This window comes from Struthio camelus, chromosome 4, assembly GCF_040807025.1.
Source record: "Struthio camelus isolate bStrCam1 chromosome 4, bStrCam1.hap1, whole genome shotgun sequence".
NCBI lineage: Eukaryota > Metazoa > Chordata > Aves > Struthioniformes > Struthionidae > Struthio > Struthio camelus.
This window is the reverse complement of record NC_090945.1, coordinates 36,818,197-36,840,625: the sequence shown is the minus strand read 5'-3', so window position 1 is coordinate 36,840,625 and position 22,429 is coordinate 36,818,197. Positions and strand designations below refer to the sequence as shown.

The 22,429-nt window shown below is 43.0% G+C and overlaps 2 protein-coding genes across 9 annotated transcripts in view; one reads left to right on the top strand and one right to left on the bottom strand.

Annotated features, from left to right (window-relative positions):
* The window catches only part of LRBA (LPS responsive beige-like anchor protein), a 407,526-nt gene that overhangs the window by 212,088 nt on the left and 173,009 nt on the right, over nt 1–22,429 (top strand). For all 8 annotated transcript variants that reach the window (XM_068942256.1, XM_068942262.1, XM_068942261.1 and 5 more), the window contains 3 exons: nt 648–772; nt 8,277–8,423; nt 11,066–11,202. In XM_068942256.1, coding sequence (XP_068798357.1) covers nt 648–772; nt 8,277–8,423; nt 11,066–11,202 — 409 coding nt within the window. The remainder of the gene's footprint in view (nt 1–647; nt 773–8,276; nt 8,424–11,065; nt 11,203–22,429) is intronic.
* MAB21L2 (mab-21 like 2) lies at nt 14,656–17,256 on the bottom strand. Its single transcript, XM_009689239.2, has one exon. It carries the CDS (start codon nt 16,235–16,237, stop codon nt 15,158–15,160), a length of 1,080 nt encoding a protein of 359 aa, XP_009687534.1. The 5' UTR covers nt 16,238–17,256; the 3' UTR covers nt 14,656–15,157.

Genomic DNA, 22,429 nt, shown 5'->3' with positions numbered 1-22,429 from the left:
AAATGCATTTTCTGGTGTTGTTCTAAGCCTCAGGGGCTAAATGTAATGAATATTTTAAGAGATTATTTTAATTAAATTCCTGCACATCTAAACAGAGTAATATTTTATTATCACATACATAACCATGTAACTGAGGTATTCATTAAAGTTAACACTTTCTGGACCAAGAATTCATGGTATGATTTACTGACCTTGTGCAAAAAGGCACAAATTAGGAAGAAAAATGAAGGGGGACAGACTTTGATTAATATAGGTAATGCTATACCATATTTATAATAGCCTTTTCCCTATTCTGGTTTATAAATGCAGTCACTGAGAAAGGTGCCCTGCTGAGGCTGAAATGAGGCTGAAATCGGAGCACATGCCACTAGAGTGTGGGGAAACTGATCACACTGTCAGCAATTCATTTCAAAATGATGTATTTAGTGCTCATTTCACCTTCCAAGAAAAAAGGGAAAGGAGTTCCTTAGACTGGAAGGTGATATTGTTATTTTCAAGGACATACCTAAGTAAAAGATTGCAGAAAGGGGGGAGGTTAAAAAAAAAAAAAAAAGGCAGAGCAAACAAGGAGAGCTTTATGCAGAAATTCAGTGCTACCATGCTGTTTGATAATTGCTAACATATGTGGCTCCTCTGTTTCATTGTAGTCGTCCTCGTGAGTTCTGGCGCCTTGACTACTGGGAAGATGACTTGCGGCGCCGGCGACGATTTGTGCGTAACCCCCTTGGATCGACACATCCTGAAGCGACACTAAAAGCAGCCGGAGAACATGGTCAGTGTAAAAACTGCTTCTTGCCAATAGCAGCAGGTTACAGTACCTGGCAGTGAGGACTAGACCTTCATTACTGCAAAATACTATAGAATTGTCCCAAATGCCAAAGACTTGTCATTGCATTTCACACATGTTCAACACAAACGTAAACTGACCATTATTTATTATAGGCAGCATTGGCATCTGTTAAGCCTCTTCATTATGTCTTAGTTGAGTTGGCATATTTTGCATACGATTGCACATACAGTTCTCACTACATAGAAGCAAGATTGAATGCAATTTTTCCACTGATCTCTGAACACACAGTTTTGTGGTAAATTGCCTTTTTATGCTTTAGTAACTTCAGAAGAAAATGTTTCCTGTTCAGAAATCCACACCAGTTACTTCAGATAGTCTTAGCTAAAGATGTGTCTTTATGTTGAAACAAAAACAGCACTTCTAAAGCGAAACGTGTATTTAGACCTTTGCATATGTTTAAGCGCTCAGTTTTAACTATGGGAATTTGATATGAAAGAATAGTAACAAATACCAAAACACAGCATAGTCTTCAAGCAGTAAATGGTAATGGAAATTTCTACCTGGTGTTTTAAAGATAGAGATTACATTTTTAACCATTCGTTAATGGTTAAAATTTTCGTTTATTTTCGTTTATTATTTTTGTTTTATTTTCGTTTTATTATGAGGGATAGCTCAGCTACATATTTCTATGTCTATTCTAGCGGAACATATTTACAAAACTAATACAATAACGAATTTGATAACTCAATGATAAACTAAAAGGAATAAAAAAGCACAGCTAGCAAACTTGGGGTTTTAGGTCTAGAATTGTATGTCTTTGCAATCTAATTAAGGTATGTTGATAAGGCAGAAAAATCATTCTTATACTTAAAAAGATAATTTGCTTATGATTAAAGCTAAGCTAACCCTTTACCTTGAAGTGCATGGCATGCAACAGAATCATTCAAATTTGGGTAATTTGTTCTTTTTTAGTCTGTGAATTACTGTGCATGTAAATATACATCTCTCTATATAAAATTTTGTGTGTGTGTATGCATACACACATACATATGCATGCATACACATTATATGTGGAGGCATGCAATTCGTGCTAACTTAAGATTATTTAAGATTATTGTGTGAGTGCGCAATATCACTACTGTAAAGTTAGTTTCCATCAGGCATCTTAACCTCTTGCACTCAGACTTAAAGAGCCATTTCTGGAAGAAAATGTCTACAATATGTCAGCTGATATAATGCCAAATGTGACATCAGTCCTTTAAAATAAATGACCATACAGAGAATAATCAATAAAGTGATCTAAAAGCAATAATGTTCCTAGAGCCCTACATCTTTGACTATAGAAAGAAGAACAAGATGTAGAATTAATTAGCTCACTTTTTGCTTTGGGGCTTGTTTTTGTTAATATTATGTGTTGTTTCTATGCCATGGACTTTAAGGACACAAGGTGTCTTTTTTGTTTAATAACCTTTAGATTAAAAAGAGCTTCCTCCCTGCCTTTACAATTACATGTAGTTAAAATTAAATAGATGTGGTCATAGTTTTGTGCACTCTACTGGTATTTCCAATGGAATACTTCTCATTTAATTTTTATATCATTTAATTGTTATATTGTTTATCAACATTTTGAAAAATACCTTTGTATTTTCACTGCAAAATATTTACAGCTCCTGTCTGTATTTGTCTAACTAATACTTATTTCATAAATAAGCACACACTAATACCCTTATTCATACTTTATATTAATGTAATATTTTCACTAATTCATGCTAGTAATTTAAATTCACCCTGGTAATTTAAATAGGGTTAACTGTTTTCTGTCAGCGTTTTCTTCTCTTCGGCATTTGACATCCTTAACAGGTTTCTATTATATTTAATTACTATTTTTTTTAATTCAGAATTTAATTGCATGATATTGCAATTCTGTTTCTTTATCTATGCAGTAAATATTCTAGTTTTACCTTAAGTCACTATTTCATCCATATGATTTCTAAAAACAGAAATAATTACCATCTGCCTAAGCGTATATTGCTATGTCTGCTAATGATTGTCTCGTTCCAAGACTTTTCCACTGGTAAGATATAAAATAGATGAACCAAAGTGCAAACTGCAGTCCAACCAGAAACTAAGCATAAAGTATAGCAGTACAAAGGGGTTTTTAAAGAAATAACAAGTCGCAGAAGGTATAGTTGTCAGAAGGGTCAGCTTGGATCATCACTTTGTCTAATTTTTTCTGAATTCTGTTTATAAATATTCATATTTACCAATCAGAGGTCGGAAAATCCAGTCCTTGCAGATTTTGGGACCCAGCCTTTCAGGCCCTATTTTCATAGTGTGGATATCTGTAGAGTTCTGAGTAGATTTGCCGTTGTGTTTTATGATTTCTTGTCAATAATCTATCATTAGTCATTCTGTTTCAATTAATTATACTCATCTCAAAAGCAAATATATTTTTGCAATAATGGAGTACAGGTCCCCTACTCCTTATTTAAGCTTTTCTCAAAGCAAAACAGAACAAAACCAAAACCTGAAATCGGGCATATGGGATTTTGCCAAAAGGGAGACAGGGGAAAATCATGTAAAAATAATGGAAAAGAACTATTGCAGTAAACATACTTGAAAACATAGATTTTTGCATTTTTCACTATTAAGATAGACATCATCCACTGCATGGTATCTTTCACATCAAATCAAATGTAGTGCCTGCCCCAGTTTGCTCACAGGCAGGAAAGATCACAATTTGAAAATGTGAATAAGATGTGGAAAAAATCAGAAGTATAGATATTGTTGAGTAAAACCTATAGAGAACAACAGCAGCAAAATCAGCTCTGTTGCAGCCTAGTTATGTGTTTTAGTAGGAAGAACCAATCTTTTCCAGGGATTGATTTGATTTGAAGGAGAGCCTCTGGTGCAGAGGTGGCAGAATAAATACCTGAAGACTAATGTTCTCTGTTCAGACAATCAATACCAGCCCCATGACTATACTTCTGGCTACCTTCTAGTTAAAAACAAATTTTTTAATTCTGACAATTTAATTGCCATTCCCAAGTTCACATTAACTTGCTTGGGAAAAAAAGGCTTTAGGTAATTTTTCAAAGGGAGGGGAAAAAATCCCTCCAAATGGCTATTTATAAAAGTCAGTCTACTTGTGTGTTGTGGGGGAAGGAAAGAGAAGTGAAGGTGGATGGGTAGACAAAGTTTAGCATGGAAAGAGTTAACTCTTTTCTAGGTTATTTCCTCCCCCGTACCCCCCCACCCCCATTGTTTAGAAATTAAGCCAAAATATTTAGAAATTATATAGGTGTGAAAGTCAAAATTCTATTCCTGGAAACGAATATCAGGCAAAAATGAGTACTTCAAAGTAAACTTGTTAATGTTTTTAGACTGACTGCCAAATACAATATTTTGTGAAAGAATATTTAGTTGCAAGAAGATACTTTTAGCAAGCTCTTTAAGTGGCTGCTTGTTGTTTTTTACTGACACGTTAAAAAACTTGAGGGGGAGGGATTAAAATAGTCTGTAGTAATTCAATCAAGACAGCAGGCTGAGTTAGTTCAGAACATTGTAACCCAAACTGACGAGCAACGGACCATATACAGTATTGAATTTGACTGGTCAGTTTTCATTGCCTCAACTCAAGGGATAAAAAAGAAGTTGTAAAAATAATATTAAAAAAAAATCTGATGTGAAAGTGCTCATTTTTTCCAATGCTGTCTTCTTAAAGAAATGGGAGGACTAGAAGGAGATTTCTTTTATTCCCTTAAAAAAAAATTGTAATTTTTTGAAAGTAACTTTTCTCTGAATTGCTTTTTCCAATACATTTACCAGAAATAAAAAGCCCTTAATAGTAAGTTATTTTTTGTATGATGCCTTCTGATACTGTTTTTCAAATGACTTTTAAATTTCTCCCTTGTTTAAGGTTAAGCTGTAGACAAATAATTTAAAATAGTGTCTCATTCTGGGAAAGCTTTAAGTTTGTTCAGCCATATAAGCTGAACTACTATTTTTACACCTGACTTAAGGTGTAAAAATTATTTACACTTAAAATTATTATTTAAGTTAAAAGACTTAACTGAAATAAATAAGGCTCTATGCAGATGCAGAGATCTGTTTGCAAAAAGCTCCTTGAAGGAGAAACTAGGTCTTACAGAGCAGTTTGGGAAGAATTGAATGGAATTACAATAATGAAATTACTGTTTAGATAAATACTCTGCCAGCACGCTGTTATGTACCGTGCAATACACAGGCCATGCCTTCAGGTCTTAATTCTGAAAGATGTGTGTGAATATATGCTTAGATCTGCAGGACTGGAGCCAGAAGCTCCAGTCATGCCATGAATAGCCAGGCCTAGCAAAGAGCGTTTTGGGTTAGCAGATGACAGAGTAGGGTTTGGGACTTGAAATACAAAATCAGGTGTACTATATCTAAGCACATATGTGGGAACTGAATGTAAGTTGCTTGACAGTCATATTCTGTCAGATGCATTTCTCTCTAATCAGTAAATACAGGGAGAAAAACAGAAGTTTGCCTATCTATACAAGTGTATAAAACAGTTGACTCTGTGTGGAATATATTCCATTTCCATACAAACATGTACCCACGTGTGAGCTTGGGTGTGCTGGATGTAGGTGTAGCGCGTAATTCAACTCAAGACATAAAAAACAGGTTGTGGTTCAGAGTATGATATCCTATTGCCTTCCAGAAGCTAGTATTTAAAGATATGTATTCATGCTCTGCATCTTCCTGCGCGTGTGTGTATATACATGTTTATGCACACTAGCATGCCAAGAAATGTGGGTAGCTAGCATCAGGTACAAAGAGATGATAGAAATTGAAAATTTCCATAAGACTGCACTAAAATAACTCTTGGTCTAAAATATTTTTTTAACGGCATTTATGTCTTATGTAACTTGCATTTTTGAATCAGTATAATATAATTAACTTGCGAAAGAAATAAAATTTGAATAAGATGATGAGGCAGGAGAGGTAAATTTCTCCTGTGCAATCAGCCTTGGCTTGGAAGGTGCCATGTTGGTTTTATTTTTTCTTAATGAGAAAAAAGACTAAAGGGCATACTAGTACCTTGAACAAAAAAACTTTTGTGCTAAATATACAAGCATTAAATTTTGGTCTTGTTTTTCATTTACCTACTAAATGAGAATAGGTAGATGTCTAGTTTAAAATGGTACCTTCACTATATTGCAAAGAGACTACGGTAAAGGAAGTTAGGTACCGATAGGTACAATGAAGAGAGGGTTTACGAAACAACAAATACAGTTTGCCAGTACTTAAAAAAAAAAAAAAAACCAACTTGTACTTTATTCTTGGAATGGTTTTCTTCTATTTTACTTTCCTTTTAATCTTCAACAGAAAGCTGTTAGGCCACTGAGTACCAGTGCATGTGGTGTATATTAGTATACTGTTGGTAATTTTACTGCTGCTAACTTAAAATCCTCAAGGGGGAGTTAATTACAGGAAAACCTTTCTAAATATCAGCTGCATATTTTCCATGACAAGAAGGTTTTCAACTCAGGTTGAACAATTCCAGAATCTGAGTTATCATTATTTACATCATGGACTGGTGCATTTTAGAAGAAAGTAAAACTGAGTTTGTACAATGCAGTTAAAGCTTTCCAAGTTTTTTTTTTTTTTAAAGGCTTACTTACAAGCAGCAGTTACTGGTTAGGGAGGAATGATCATGCATAAGTTATATTTTATTTTGTGTGGCAAGTTAAATTTTTCTTTCGTTTTTTAGCTGAAGGCCTAAAATGAAAACAGGGTATTTGCAGTGTCTCTTTTTTTTTTTTTTAAGTTTTCACTTAATTGAAAAGTTTATTATTTGCAGTTTATGTGCATATATTTACTTAAACAATTGAAACTTTATATATTGCCACTGGGGAACTGTTTTCTTCTGTAAATGTTTGCAGATTAACATTTTTCTCAAGTAAGCCAGTGGAACTTCAAACCGTGTATGGCAGCAATCAGACAGAGTAATGAGCAACGTGTTGAAGTTAGTTGGTCATGATGCGTTTGGTGAATGTTTTGCAAACGTGGCAGTTCCATGTGCATTCTCAATCTATTTGTAAGAAATAACATGTTTATTTTAACTTAAATAATAAGAAAAATCTCTGCTGTCTTTTACCTTTCAGCAAAGCAGTTGTTAACTTCTGCGTGTAGTGAGCTATCGCCTTCTTTTTGCCGCCGCTTCGAGCTTGTACTTTAAAGGAAATCTTTAGACCTGGCAATGCAGAGATGACATTACAACTATTTCCACATAACCCTGGCACTTCCTTGCCTAGTTAGTGTTATTGCGAGAGAGGACAGGGGCGTGTGCGTGTGCGTGTGCCCGGCGGGGGGCGGGCGGAGCGCGAGCGGCTCGCTCCGCGCCTGCCGCCCGCGCGGCCGGGCCGGGCCGGGCCGGGCCGGGAGCACCGCGCTCGGGCCGTGCGGCGCGCAGTGCCCGCTCTGGCGGAAAGGAGCTTCCGGGGTCCTTCTGTCGGATGTCGAAGCCGAGACGTGAACGCAGCCCTGTGCCGCTCTCGGGGGCCGCTGTCATTTCTGGGACTCCGGGGAGCAGGTGCACGGCTGCCTCCAACTCTGGACGTGCTCCCGCGTCCCGAATTTGTCCTTTATCGCCGTGGCTTGTGAGGCGGGGTGGGTGCGTGTGTGTGTGTGTTTCCGCCTAGTAAAATCCACGTATTACTCTTCCTTGGCCGTACTGCTAACGGCAGCCGTAGGGAGCCCGGGGGCCGCTTCGCCCGGCGATTTTGGAGGCGACCTCCTAGGTTTCCTTTCACCCGCGGTGAACATCTCCCCCAGTCCCCCGGCGATCTCGCCTCCGTCGCCCACCTGCGGGCCCGGCCTCGCGCCGAGCAGCCGCGGAGCCTCGCTACCTGCCACCCCGGGGCGCGGAGGGGCGCGCAACCAGCCCGCCTCCCCCGCCGCGCCCGCCTCTCCGGCTGCGCCGCGGCGCCCGCTGCCGCCGGCCGGGCAGGCGGCGGCCCCGCGGGGAGCGGCGAGCCGGGCACCCTCCCCCTCGGGGCTCGCTCGCTCCGCTCTCGGCGGGTGGGTGCCCGGCGCGGGGTCTGTCGCCCTTCCCCACTTGCTTTTGCCCAGGCGAACCAGCGCTTGAACCTTGCTTTGGAGAGTCGGGTTCACGCCGGGCAGGCCGGACCCCCTTCCAGCAGCAGAGCTCTGCTCCCGCTGGAAAGTCGCAGGGCGGGGAGAGTTTGTTGCATCTTTTTCTCCTCTGTCATAAAGGCTTGAAATAGAGCTAAACGCTGCAGTGAGCTCCAGATAATTTTGAGCACGCTTAATAGGATTAAAACTAGTTGTGCCTTTACACTAGAGGATTAACACAGGTGCTTCCCATAGCAAGTCCTAAACAGTTTTCTTCCTCAACTTTCATTTTAAAAGCCCTTATATTGCATTGTAACTGTTGCCTGTGAGACCAGACCAACATCAGGGTGTCCCTTTTTCATTTCAGCTCCAGATGAAGATGTACTTGTTAAAGGAAAGCAGTCCATCAAGAGTCAAGTTTTAGGAAATCAGAACTCAGAAAGTGAGATTCTCTTGGAAGGTGACGATGATGCCTTGTCATCCATTGAGGATAAAGATTTGGACAACTTCACGGGTAACTTCAGCTGTCTAGTTTCTCCTCAGCTTCTTTACTGTTTAAGTTGTGATCTCCCCGGTTCTACAGTGAATAATGTTTTGGGGATGCACACTGACAAATTCTTCCTTCCCATAAATGAGTTAATGAAAGATCATTTTTCTACACACCTCAGATGCTGGGAATTTACTTGAGGAGAGTTGTAATTGTTCTTTCTCTGGCTTTTATAACCTTCTTGCTTCCACAGTAGATTTCTGTCAGTGTTCTAAGAAACCTTCCTTAGAAAAAGTAGCTCTCCCTTGAAAAGAGCTTTCTCTATTCTTAACTCTGTTCCACGCCTCAAAACATTAGGGCTAGTGGGCAATTAGGTTACGTTTTCTGTAATTAAAGGTTTGGAGAGCTTTATTTTTTTCCTGAGTTTATAAAAATTGCATATATTAGTTATTTGCTTGGGTTCAAAGGATCTGTATACTCACTGTATTTAACTCCTTTAAACCTTCTTTCATTCCCCCATTCAAGTCCCTTCCTCACAGACCATAGCCCTATTTGACTTCAATTCTTTTTCCTGAAGAAAAAGTACTACTTCAGTTCCTTGAACTTGATTAATTTTAGTGGGTCACATGCAACCGTCTTTGCTGATGTTGCAATCCAAGTGGAATGAGCCCGTTTCTGTACAGTTCAAAATGTAAACAGCAACCCCTCAGTTCAGGGACTGGGAGTTCTAATGCATCTTTTTTGTTATTTGGGGGACATGGGTTTTCAGGAAAATGCAAACTTCTCCGTGCCTTTCAACTTTCTCATCTGGTTTCTTGTGCCCATTTACTGTAGACAAATATTTCATTTCTCAGATAATTCTAGTTCCCTGAGAACCTAGTAATACAATCATCTATTATGATAATTTAGTGAAATTACTGGAAGTGTTATTTATTGGTAGTTTGCTTACCCCTTGCCCGAACTGCATTCTACTCTTCTTATTTTTTAAAAGCAAAGTTAAAATTACAGCCTAATTAAAAAAAAAGAGAGAAAAACTATATAGAAAGAGTTAAGTAAAACAAAGTAACTAGAGAATAATGCAATGGCATTTTTGTGTATGCAAGTCTTTTTTCCTTTCTGCCATGAGTTTCCTTCTCAACACATTTTTCCCTGTTTCCTTCTCTTTTATTATACATTCATTGCTTCTAGTAATACATTCATACTGTAATAGAGGTGAAAAGGGGAGTTTAATTATATAATCTTGACAATAGCAATAGGATTAAGAAGTAATCCTCACTAATAAAGTGGTGTGGGTTAGAAATGAAGTGTAAATTGTCAGGGGTCTTCTACAGGACCTGGGCTGCCCCAGCTTCTGCAGCTGTCTGCTTGCCCTGTAATTGAATGTCTGAGAGTGATTGAAAAAATGTTATTTCTCCTCTGGATTACATGCTAATGTACAGAGGGCAAAGGGAGACAGCAAAAGAACACATAGCTGCTTATTTCATCCATTTGTAGGGGGTGAGCTTTGGGAAATCATGGCAGTTCTGCAGCTATCTCATGCCCATCTGCAAACACAATGTATTTGTACGTTGGGAATAGAGGGCAAAGCTGCTCTGATCTCAGCAGAGCATCTCTTCTTTTGTCCTAGTGGCACACATTGAGATTGATGTGAGATTAAGGACCATCACCCTCCTAACAATCGATGGAAATGACAATTCATCTGAATTTTTTGTCAGTTATTCTCACATTGATTACCTGAATGTGTGTACCTCATTTATAGATGCTTTATTAAAACAAAATTGTCTGTGTCATTTTCATATCTTCCACTGTTTTACAAAAGTCAGATAATACTGCAAACAAGCAACTTCATTTCCTTACCTCTTAATCAGCTGGATGACAAACCTAACCTCCTTTCTTTCTGTATGTGTTAGTTTATATAATAGGTTCTGTATTGTCAGATCTGTGCTGGACCTATTGTTTTCAGTAGTAGTCTGATTTGTCCCTGTGATAAGCCCTGTGGAGATGTGATTATTCCAATAAAAATTCATTCAGTTGGAAACCAACCCTCCAGCTGTTTACTCCCACAGTCCCTGAGCTACACTAACACTATATGGAATCCTTGAACAATATTTAACGTGGAATCAAAAGCATCTTTAAAACATTTTACTTTAGACTCTACACTGTGTAACCTTAACAATAGATATCTAGCATCCATGAGGGAACAGTTTACAGTTAGACAACTTTGAGCCTTGACTGCTGTGTTCATCTTTGCAGAAAGCTATTGAGAGTCTCCAGTTCCTAAAGAACACATCTGACAATAAGATTTCAAGTGTTCATGTGTGCGCTCTCTATGTTGCTTATAAAAGGAGGCATACAACTGCTGAAGTTTTTCAAAACCAAAATGCAGCTGAGTAAAAACTTTATCCTGCTATGCTAAAGCCATCGCTGGCATGTATAATATATGCATCAGTTTGCAATTGTAGCTGCTTCAATGTTCCGCGGCAGAGAGAGGCTGTAAATCTATTACATATGTGTTGTTTTTTTTTTTTTTGCTGGGATAAAAGAGTTTTATTTTGTAAAGCTAAGCTCTTCAATTTATTTATTTTTAAATATTAAGCTTGAAGAGCTAGTAATTTGCACTTGTTGTTTTCTCTGTTTTGAATATTGATGGTGTTTTTGCCCTTTGGCAGGTCCAGTTAACCTAAGTGCACCAGCTCAGCTTGTGGCACCCTCAGTTGTGGTGAAAGGCACTCTTTCCATCACTTCCTCTGAGGTCTACTTTGAGGTGGATGAAGAAGATCCCAGTTTTAAGAAAATCGACCCGAAGGTAAGAGATCATTGACCCTTAGCTCTGAGAGATGATGACAAATTACCTACGACCTTTAATTCTTCATTCTACTTCCTCTGCCTCTATTGGTCTGCTATGTTCCTGCTTTAATAAGTTTGTAACCGACCATACACATTACTGAATTTCACTTAAGTGGCACCTTCTTTCCTTCTCCCTTTTCTCCCCCTCCCATGATTCGACCGTGCTTGAATGTTAATAAGCTTGCTGCAAATAAAGCTCCAGGGAGGCATCTTAAATAAAGACATCTTGGATCATAGGCCTGTGTGAATACTAGAAAGTTCAACAAGGCTGTTAGCCCCAATGCTTTGTTTTACTTTCCTATTTTTATATAATGCCTCTATAACAAACACAGTGCTTAACTTCCTACACGCTTAAGTTTGCAATGCTTCTGTATCTTATTATTCTATAAGAGATTTTATAGGGCCCGTTATTATTTATTGTGCCTAAGCAGAAAACATAATTGCCCTCTTAAAATGTGTTTCTGACCTAACTTGTTAATTTCCGCAAACTTTATTTGCTCCGAGTTACTTGATTACTCATGTTTTGCTTAAGATGAGTACCCTTTCAGTAAAATTCCAGTTTCAAAGGCATTATATCGTGAAATTGGTGAAACCTGAGGTTGCACATGAACATTTTCTACAGTATTATAGCAGCGTTTTGAAAGAATGGCACATTGCTGGTAAATATTCTTGCATTCCATTTTAAGTGCAGCAAAGGCTCTTGGATTTTAGAATAACTGCTGATTATTAAACAGGGTAATAATTTCTTTTGGAAGGAAAAAAAGTTGAAGTAGTGGTGCTATACAGAATTAGGTTTTTGCTTTTCTGTAGAGGATATCTTGTGTGTTAAGTGTCAGTTCAGTTCTTTGTTCCCATTGAATAAATTGCTCTTGTCTGTATTAAAAATGGCATTGGTGACTCTGAAAGCTAGGCTTATCAAATAGGATCAAGGAATAAATTTATTTTGAAAAGGGATACTATTAAATTCTTAGAACTAGAATTTAATATGAGCAGTTAACTAGAATTGTGATTTTATGTAGGACCATAAATGAAATTTAACTTTTCTGTTGGTCTAGAAATATTTTTTGAAATGGTTTAAAGTATGAAAAAACTTTTAAAATTTTGATATGTTACTCTTTTAGTAGTGTTTTGGTAAAAAGGATATAAATATTAAATGTAAAGACATTTTGATATGTTACTGGATTGTGTTGTCAGTCTAAAATATTCTGCTACATATTGTATTAGCATGAAAAAAGTCTTAAAGCTCTGCTTATTGTGTATGTTTTTGTTCCATGTTTAGCATATAGGACACTGGAGTACAGTTAAGAATTCTTACCATTCCTATTACCTGTTTTATGGGGCAATGACATACATTCACTTTGTTTTCTTTTCTTCTTTTCTCATACATTTGGTAGTGGTTATTTTCATAACTGTGACAGGCATTCTGGTCCGACTGTATCTTTAATTCTGTACTGAGAGGTTTTATTTAGGTTCCTATAAAAGATGCAGTCAGTTACACGAATATAGAAGGCATCTCTTATATTCTAGTTGTGATGCTACTTTAGCCAGGTCTTAAAAAAGAATTTTAAAGACCCTCCTTAATGACTCTTTTGTCTGTGTGTGTCTTGTGTATGGGGGGAAAAAAGGGGGGGGCACTATAAAATTAAACCTGAATGTTTTTGTTTTGGAAACAACCAGGGTTACAATAGAGCTTTCTTTTAAGCGTTAACGTCTCCCTGCCCCACCCTCTGCCTCAGTGGCTGCACCTTGACGCCGGGGACTGGCACTGCTGCAGAACAGCAGGCCCCTTAAAGAAATCCTAATCCGGTGTAGCTCAGAAGGCCTGCTTAATTAATGAGTCTTCATCCGTTTGATAAATTTAAGTTACTTGTATATTTGTCTAAACTACTGAAAAGAAAACATTGTGACAAGCTTCTGAAGGAAAACCTGCAGCAGAGATAGTATCAGTGCCGATAAGATCAGAGTTTACTCTCTCAGTCCAGGGCTGTTTTCTCAAGGAAGCGGCACTGCTCCCGTCCGGGGCCGAATCCCGTTTTGTCAGGTGAGCCGCGTTCAGCGCTCGGGAGAGCTCTCTGATGGCTCTAACAGTAACTCGCGAAACACAGTAAGGCTTTAACGTCTCGGAGATAAATAGGCTAAATATAAAATAACACCGCTTGTCTAAAATTAACCGAGTGAGAATATGCACGGCTGTTTGGGCGCAGAGAGAACAAAAACGCTTTTACACGGGCATTTTACGTAGTCAGTGTCTGTTTTCCGTTAGATAGAATTGCCTTTTGAGTGATCACAGTTTTGCTTTAAGTTCAGTTCCCGGGCTCTATTCTGAGCTTTTAATTTCGTTTTAACTTAAAGACAAAAGCGACCCAAATTTGAATGGCTATTTCTTTCCGGATCCGTCCACAAAGAAACGGAAGTAGTCCTTAAGAGCAAGAAGTTACATTTAATTCTCCCCCCCCCCCCGCGCCCCGAAAGGGCACAAAAACTAACTGGAAATGCTCCAAACCGACTTGGAAATATTTCGGTCGCTAGAGCAGATAATGATAATGTTTTGAAAACTCTGAATTATGCTCTAGAAAAATACTTTAAATATTTCTAAGTCGTCCTTAGCAAACTGAAAAGAAAAATCGCCGTCGCATAAAATACAACGAATCGGCTAGCATTTTATTTTTTACGGGAGAGGGAGCTTGGGCGGGGAACGAGACTGGAGATGTCCGTCTCATACACCTAGAGAATTGCGGAGTGTTAATTCAGAATTGGCTGTTTTCCTCTGGAATTTGCTCATGTGCTCGTCTGGCAACGGTGCTACGCTACGGTGCGATTTTATGCTGTACTTAAAATCCGGGAAAAACAAATGTTTGTTTAAAAAATATATCGACCAGTTGCTCTAAAGCATATTAATTATTCAGGATAGATCTATACTTCCTTCGTGTCAAAGTCAAATGGATAGCTTGTTCGCTCTGGTAAGCGAAAGCAAATAGCGATGTGTTTTTAAAGGAAAATAACGAGGCGTTTGAGATTTACCAGAAAACTACCAGGGAAAATAAGCGTGGCGAATATATGATAGAAACCCCGGGCCCCTCTAATTCTGTCTAAATTCTGGCGAGTTGCTGTGAGATGGTCCCTGTATTCTCATGATTTGGAGGGGAAGTTTAAAGTCATAGAAATAGAACGGATGTTGTCACATGTTCAGCTACAAAATATATAGGATTTTTTTCGTAGCTGCACCATTTTAATAGAAAAAAGGGGGAACTTTAGAGAACGTCAGTGAATATGCCGAGCTAAGCCATCGGCTAGGCACTGCGTTTAAATTATCCTTGCTTTTCGCGTTTCTTTCTTTTTTCTTTTTCCTGAGGTTTGGAAAGAAACTGTTAGCCTGAATTTAAGAACCATTCACAAAAAGGCCATGTAAAGTTAAAGTAATATTTTTATTACTATTTGCAACAAGTCAGTTGTGGGGCACATAATCTGACCTTGGCACTGAAATACATTTAACATCAGTAAAACTTTTTTAAAGGGAAATTTGTACATATAGTTAAATAATTTTTCACTTGGTGACAACATTCAGGCAAACAAGAAAGAATAAGAAAAGGACTATACATTTATTCGAAAATGTACCTTTTGGGTTTCGTTTTGGTGTTGCAAAAGTCCGATCGCTTCTTTTTGTGACTTTTTTAAAATTCACATTGGAGGAAAAGAGGAGAGGCTCTTCCCTTCGCCTGTGCGTGCAACGCAGTGAGAGTTTATGCCGGGAAAAACGCCTGCAAGTTTTTAAACGCCGAGCTGCAGGTGGGTGGGGGCGGGCGGGGGCGCGTTTGTTTCGCCGCCTCTCGCTGTCGTCGTTTGCGTTAAATAAAAAGTTTTTAGTCGCCGTCGTTGTTTGCGGAGGGTTAGTTTTGTGCGCCTGGGTGTTAGCCCTATAGTTTGTCGAGGCTTTTGGGATTGGTGAGGATTTCTCTGGCCAGCCTCCAGGTCTGTTTGGCAGCGCTTTCCAGGGCCGAGTGGGGTTTGCCCTGAAAGAGGTCTAGGTTGGGCAGGAAGTAGTGGGGGCAGCGGCGGCACTGCAGGCAGGAGATGAGCTGCAGGAGGATGCCGTTGAGCCGGTCGCCCAGGCACGCCTCGTCCCAGTCGGTCTCCCGCGGGTGCTTCTCGCACTCGTACAGCAGCAGCGTCTTCATGTGGTAGTTGTTGAGCGGCTGCCCCGGCAGCTCCAGGTGCCGGTCGCGCAGGGTCTTCAGCACCGAGAGGCACTTGTTCCGGCAGCCGCCCATGAGCAGCCGGTTCTCGGCCTCGCCGAACTGCAGCACCCAGGCGTCGCTCTCGGCCGAGCTCTGCTTGCCCGTCAGCGAGTAGCACTCCTTGGAGAGCAGGTTGAAGCCCTCCGCCTTCACCTCCGCCACCCGGTTGGGGCCGGGCCAGGGGATGTGGGGCATGGGCCACTGCGCAGCGCTGCGGGGCCAGATCCCGGTGCACTTGAAGGCGGGCGTGATCTGCACCACGTAGCGCTCGCGGATGCGGAGCTTCACCTCGCTGGTGTCCGCGATCATCTTCACCACGTCGCGGTAGCTGCACTTGTCCACGGCTTGGGCCACCAGCGTCTGGAAGCGGGAGCGGATCTTGCGGGCGGACAGGTAGCCCGAGGCGGTGATGAACTCCACCCAGAGGGACATGCTGCGCTTGCGGCCGTCGCTCAGCTTGAGCACGGCGCAGCCCGGCAGGGAGCCGTCGTCCACGAAGTTGAAGACGCCCATCTGGTTGAGGTAGAGCACCACCTCAAACTCCGTGGGCGAGATCACCTCCAGCCCCTCGTAGCGGGCGTCGATCTCGCTCAGGGAGCTGATGAAGCGCGGCTCCTGCACCTCCACCTCCTTCAGCACGTCCGACACGACCTTGCACACCTCGCGGATGGTCTTGGCGATGGCTGCCTTGCGGGCCTGGCAGCGCTCCGTGTAGTATTTGTTGAGCTGGTAGACCAGCTTGGCCTGCGCGGCGATCATGTTGGGGCACAGGTCCGGGCTGTACACCGGGCTCTCGCAGTACGTTGAGGGATCCAATGCTTTAGCGGTGGCTGCAGCTTTGCGGAGGGCACCAGCCAAATCGCAGACCCCCACCCCCTCCGGGAAGAAGACGACAGCAACGCCCAAGTGCGAGCAATTAAAAAATCAGGGAGGAGGATGGCAGTGGTCGAGACGACGGAACACAAAGGAGCGAAGCGGAGCGCTGCCCGGCTCAAAGGAGTGCGAGTCGCAGGCGAGCGGGACGGTGCGAGCTGGCGGCAGCGGTGCCGGAGCCGCGGGCAGTCCCTGCAGGCTCCCGAAGTGCAAAGTTTTGGGTGGCAGCGGGGGCAGGGAGGTATGTGCTGCCTCTGCGCTGAGGCGCCCACCCCCCCACGCAGCTACACGAACGTTTCAATAGTTCATTAAAAAAAATAACCCAAACAAACTTCCCCAGGACTCGCAGAAGGTCCCCGCAGAAAAGCCGATCAGCGGCGAAGTTTAAAACCGCACACAGTACGAGAGGAGGAGAAGAATGCAAGAAATGCCCAGAGCGGAAGAGTGAACTCTCTTTCTGTCTGTCTCCCTCTCTTTCTCTCTCTCTCTCTCTCTCTCTCAGTCCGTGGCACCACCAGAGATGTGCATGAGTTTGGCTGCTGCTCGCTCAGACTGTCAGGGGGTGTTGTTGATTTCCCTTTTCCTGCTGGAGGCGTTGTCTGAGCCGGGTTCTGTGGCTTTCTCTATCTTTAAGCGCGGACTTGTGCACTTGGTCTGTGATCTTTCATTCCTGTCCTGCAGCTCTACATAGATTGTTTTGATTTTTTTTTTTCTTTGCACAGAATGTGTTTTATCCTGAGCAGGAGGAGGAGGGCGTAGCTGCCGTGCCCAGGATCGCTTCTCCTCCCCCTCCCCACCCCTGGAAGTGCGCGCCGAGGCTCTCACTTTCCGCGCCTCTCCTCCTCCGTGTGTTTGTGTGTCTCCGGCTTGGCTGGCGCGTTGTTTAGTTTATGAATGGTCCCAGGGCCCGGGCGGAGGGGAGGAGCCGCGCCTCCTACAATCGCGGCGGAGCTGTCAGCGGCGCGGCCAATCGCGGCGGCGGCGGGCGGCGGCGGCGGCGCCGGGGGCGCGGGCACGGCGGCGCGCACACACACGCACGCTCGCACCCGCTCAGGAACAGGCTTCTGCCTCTGCCCCGGGCAGGGCAGGGCAGGGCAGGGGCGCCTGGTCCGCATGAGTGACCGCGTGCGTCCTGCAGCCTCCTGCGGGGAAAGGCTGCAACTTTGCCGCGGCCGGGTGAGGGGCTCGCTTCTCTCTCCGCTTGTTGCGAGGAGAGCTCGCACTCGTGCTGGCGGGTGAGAGGAAGGGAGTGAGACGTGTTGGTACTTCGCCGCAAACATAAATCTTCTTTCACTAATGCCGGGCTGCAGCAGTGAAAGTGAGACCGTCATTGGAACGGAATAGTACACCTTGTTTTACTGCCCTCAGTGAGTGCCGTAGTCACATTAATTTAGATAAATCTTGTGCCATAAAGTTCTGTTCATCCTCCTAAAGCGTAGGATTGAGTTATTCGAAAAGGAAACTATATTTTATGCAAGTTTGTATTAATAAGAATATTGAATGATTTGCACATAAAACTGTAGCTATGTTTTTATGTCAGTTCAGAAACACCAGCTAACTGGCACCGATATAACCCCGGAGAAAGTAGCTCCCGCTTAACAAAAAGAAACGTTTCTCCTGTCTGAACTTTTGCCGTCGGGCAGGCGATTACGAGGTCTGCTGTAGGGCTCCGCGGGCCGAGGGTGCGTGTTTCCGCAGCGGCTTCGGGCAGCCCCACCGCGGCTCCGGGCGGGTGCAGTACCCCGCTGCGCGGGGGCGGCTCTCGCAGCCCGGCTCGCCGTGGCGGGAGCCCGGCCGGCGGGACCGGGACCGGGACCGTTCGCACGCGCCGCGCTCCTCCTTGCGGAGCCTTGATTTAAACAGCAGCTCTTAGCGGTTGCGCTCGGCTTCTTGTTCCTTGCTCCTTTCGCAGCAACTGGCTGATTTTAATAAAGAAAAGATCGCCGTCTGTTTTCCGTGTGCGTTTAAATTAGAAACATGTCTGTGTGGCGACAACTCCGCGCTCTAAGAAGTAAGTACGGCCGTGCCCGGCGCTGGGGCTGGTTGCGGCTCCGATCTCCCCCGGGGGACGATCGCCGGGGCAGGCTGTGCCCGGGACCGGGGGCCCCCTGCCTCCGCCGGTGTTGTCTCGCCCGTCCGGGGCGGCGGGCAGCGCAGCGCGGGGCCCGGGCGGTGTCAGGTGTCCCCACGGGCCGGGCCCGCCGCGAGGGAGACGAGCCCGGAGAAGGCTCCGAGGAGCGCAGCAGCTTCAGCGGGTGGGCGGCGGGGAGGGCAGAGCCGCCGGCTCGGGAGGCGCTAGCGCCGGGGCACTCGGGGGCTCCCGGCGTCCGGGCTGGTAAGTGAGCGCGGCGCTGCCCGAGCACCGGCGGCCGGGGCCCGCCTCCGTAGCCCCGCCTGGGTCGGTCGTGGAGCGACGGACAGGGGCTTTAGCCTGCTCGGGCGGCCGCTGCGAGGCTGGGCCCGGCGCGGCTGAGCGTCCCCGTGAAGCTGCGAGGGTCCTGCGCCTCCTGCCTGGCCTTCCCCTGGCAAGCGGAAGGGTCCGTGTCGGGCGAGGGGCCCGCGTCGCACGCCCCGCCGGCGCTCCGGCTCTCGGAGCGGGTCTAGGCGCCATTGCAGCCGGTCCTGGTTTCTTCCCGCAGCCGGTGTGTGCTCCCGGAGCCGCTCTTCCAGCTTTCCCCCCTCTCCGGCCCGGCGCGGGGGCTGCACACCGAGCCTGCCAGCTGCGGCGGGCGGGGAAGGCTCCGCGGAGTTTCGCCTTTGACCGCCCCCAGGAGCGACCGGGTGCCCGGGAGTTTCCTGTGTCCGGAGCGCGGAGGAGCTGCCGGCGCTGTCAGGCGGCCCGGGCAAGCGGGGAGACGCGCTCTCGCATTTTAAGGGTAAAAACAGAAGGCGCCGACGAATCACCCCCTGTTAAGGTGACTGATGATAAAGCGTTACTAGTGTTCAGACTTAAAACAATTCATTACCAATTTTCCTGTCTGAGGCTGAAGCTCTAGTAAATAATAAATCAGCTAAACAAAAGCCGACTTTAATTTATTGCTCGAGCGCTAATTAGAAACATCATTTGAGCAATAAACTTAAACACTTCCAGCAAATAATACACGTGAAACCCGTCTCTCCTGTGTCTGGGCGTTTGTGGCCGCACTGCATTAAGACCAGCTTCATGTCTGGCGGAATTTGCTCTTGCCGGGATGAATAATTGAAGGGGGAACAGTATCCGAGGAAGCTATAATTGAAGAGCCCTTGTCACCTCTGCTTTTATGTATGTTAGTATAGAAGTCCATCAGCAGCTCCTTGATGGTGTATAAAACGAAGTGGCAGCCCCTCCAGCAGCGGGAGATACTGTATTCTATTAAAAAGACCGTATGTGCGTGTGTCGGAGAGAAACTCTCAAGGCTAAAAGCCACTTGAAGTCTTCAGACCGATTGATCTGTATTCTCTCGTTATAATCCGTCTCATCATACTTGAGTTAATGAGGCAGGGGCGGGGGTGATCTGATGGTCCTTGACAAATTCATTAGGGAGGCTGCGGGACATTTTATTTGACTGTTAAACATCGTGTTTGTTTGGTTTAAGCAGTGCCAACATCAGCATGCTGCTGCCTGGAGCAATAGTGTTTTGCTAGCAAGGGCTTCTGTAAAAGGATCCTGGAAAGGGGACTTTGTGTGAAGTGTGTTTGCTCTTTCCTTAGCTCCTCCTGCCCCCTCCCTCTCGGTACCAGAGGGAGCTCGTTCTGGTGTAAATCCAGTCGTGTAAATGACGTGCAACAGTATTCTCTTCACGCTGAGGAAGGCAAAGTGCTAGCAAGCCGCTGATGTTAAACGTGCAAAGACTTTTTTAGAGATTAGGCTGAGAATACTGTGCTTTTTTTCTTAATGCTTTTTTACGAAGCAGAGAGAAACCTGGAAAGAAAACCAGAGTTTTAGCAAGAGGACTCTCAACCACACAAGCTTCTTACTGGATTGTGATGTAACCAACTTGTTTTTGCTTGGCTAACTAGTTTACTAAAATAGCATAGTCTACGTATTTCAGAGCCTGTTTATTCTAAACAATGTATTTAAAATATTCCATAACATGCTACTGATAGAGCGTTTAATTTGTAAGCGATGAAATTGATTTCAGACTGCTAAAAGACTCCTGACAAATCTACCCTTCTTTTTCTTTTCCCTCTCCGCTCTTCCAAGGGAATGCAGGAACAGGTGCTCCTAAAAGGGATAATAAGTATTTTTATGAGTAGTATGTGGGATATGTACGTGCACACATATGCTCTTTTCGTGGCATCTTTGTAGACGAGAACCAGCTAGTGTTCCATTATTTCGTAGCAGTTGGTTTCCTTTCTATCCTTTCATTTAAGGGAAACAGTTTTTTGGAAAACTGAATAATGAAGCTGCTTGTGAAACCTAATATCATAATATTTTTTTCCTGGAGATCAGTCTTCAAACATTCTCAGCTTTAAGTGCTTTGTAGAACTCTGCTTCCATTTATAGAAGAACAGTATGGGAAAAGAACTAGTGCCCTTTGCCTGTCATTTTCATACATTCCTGCACTGCTGATGGAGCTTGAACTGCTGCAGGGAATGTATGGATTTGAAAAGAAATGACTCAGTAATGCATGTTGTGTTTCTCAACAGCAAAATCAGATTAATAGTTATAGTAAATGCTGCTGTGGGTTTGACAGTTAAAATTCTGTTTACATTCAATACTATATATACAGCGTGTACCATTTCTTTAAAGTCATAGCTTGGCTTTACTATCTGCCAATCTATTGCAAGGACTATGTTTAGAAAGTTAGCTGACTGCGCACACTGAGAGAGAAAAGAAGTTTCCATTTCTACAGATATCGCTAATGTATCTCAACAGTTAAGAGTATTACAGAAATCTTGTATTTTCCTGCAAAGATTGAACACTATGTTAACAAAATAATTTATGCATGATTCTAAGTCTCCTCTAGTTCTGTTTCTGGGGTGGGAAAGGGGAGGGTTCCAACTGTGCCTTTAGGTAACTTGTTTGTCCTTTCTTATTCAGTCTTAAAACACAAATACGTTCATATTCTGGTGTTTGATCAAGAGCAAGCCAAAGCAAAAGGTTTTCTCTAGTGATTTGAATCTATCATTAAAGGTCGCTTCTCTTTTCTCGTGATGAACAATGATGACTTCTTTTGACTGAAAAATTGTTTTGGCAGCTAAGTCCTCTTTTGTAAGTTTAACTTCAGTAAGTAAGTAATTATGGAAAATCAGGCAGGTGCACTGTAAAAGAGCATTTCTAAAGTTTATGCAGATTTTTGTTCTTGTTACAACTTCCTATGGACCTTTTACTTTGTTTTATTACAATTTTGGTCAGTGCATGCTTTTTTATCAGGTATAATTAACCAAATGTAATGTGTTGCCAGTCTTTGTTAGTGTAATTAATCAATTATTGTAAATAATACCACTTTTAAAGTATGAGAGCACGTATCATGCTAGGCTTCTGTCAACTTGACCTCTGATTGGATGCAATTACACTTATTTAAGAAAAATGTGAGGTGGGCGATAGAGATAATTTAGCATATGGTTCTTAAAAATGCTGTGAGGCTTAAGTGAGCATGTATTTTTAAAATGTGAAAACTATGAGGGTATTCTTAGGAAAGTCAAGGTCATGGAAATCAAAAAAATGTTTCAATTTGTAGGTGTTTGGCCATATTTTTTCTCTTTATCAGTAAGTTCACGACAATTACTACGTTTATTGTCTTAGAGGTTCACATATCTGTGCATATGCACAAATAATCATATCAACAAACAGTAGCCTTTGCTATTTTATTGGTTAGATGATGATTTATTTCAAAGATCAAAAACTTTATGCAGCTAGCTGAGATGCAGCATATTTATAAGTTACCAGAGGCTGCAATTTGAGAATTCTGGGCTATCTGAACATTTCAGTTTCTAGCTTCAGGGGTGAAAACTTGTCATTTGTACACTTATATTTACTTAAAATTAGCTTGCATAGCAATATGAAATACCCTGTCCCTTGCCAACTACTGTATAGGCTGGAGCTTTTCAGTGAGTTTCCATGATTACAATTTATAAGGGAAAGGGGTTCGTGGG

Excerpts from the sequence above, each read along its gene's own strand:
- MAB21L2 (XM_009689239.2), bottom strand. The coding sequence starts at position 16,237 with ATGATCGCCGCGCAGGCCAAGCTGGTCTACCAGCTCAACAAATACTAC.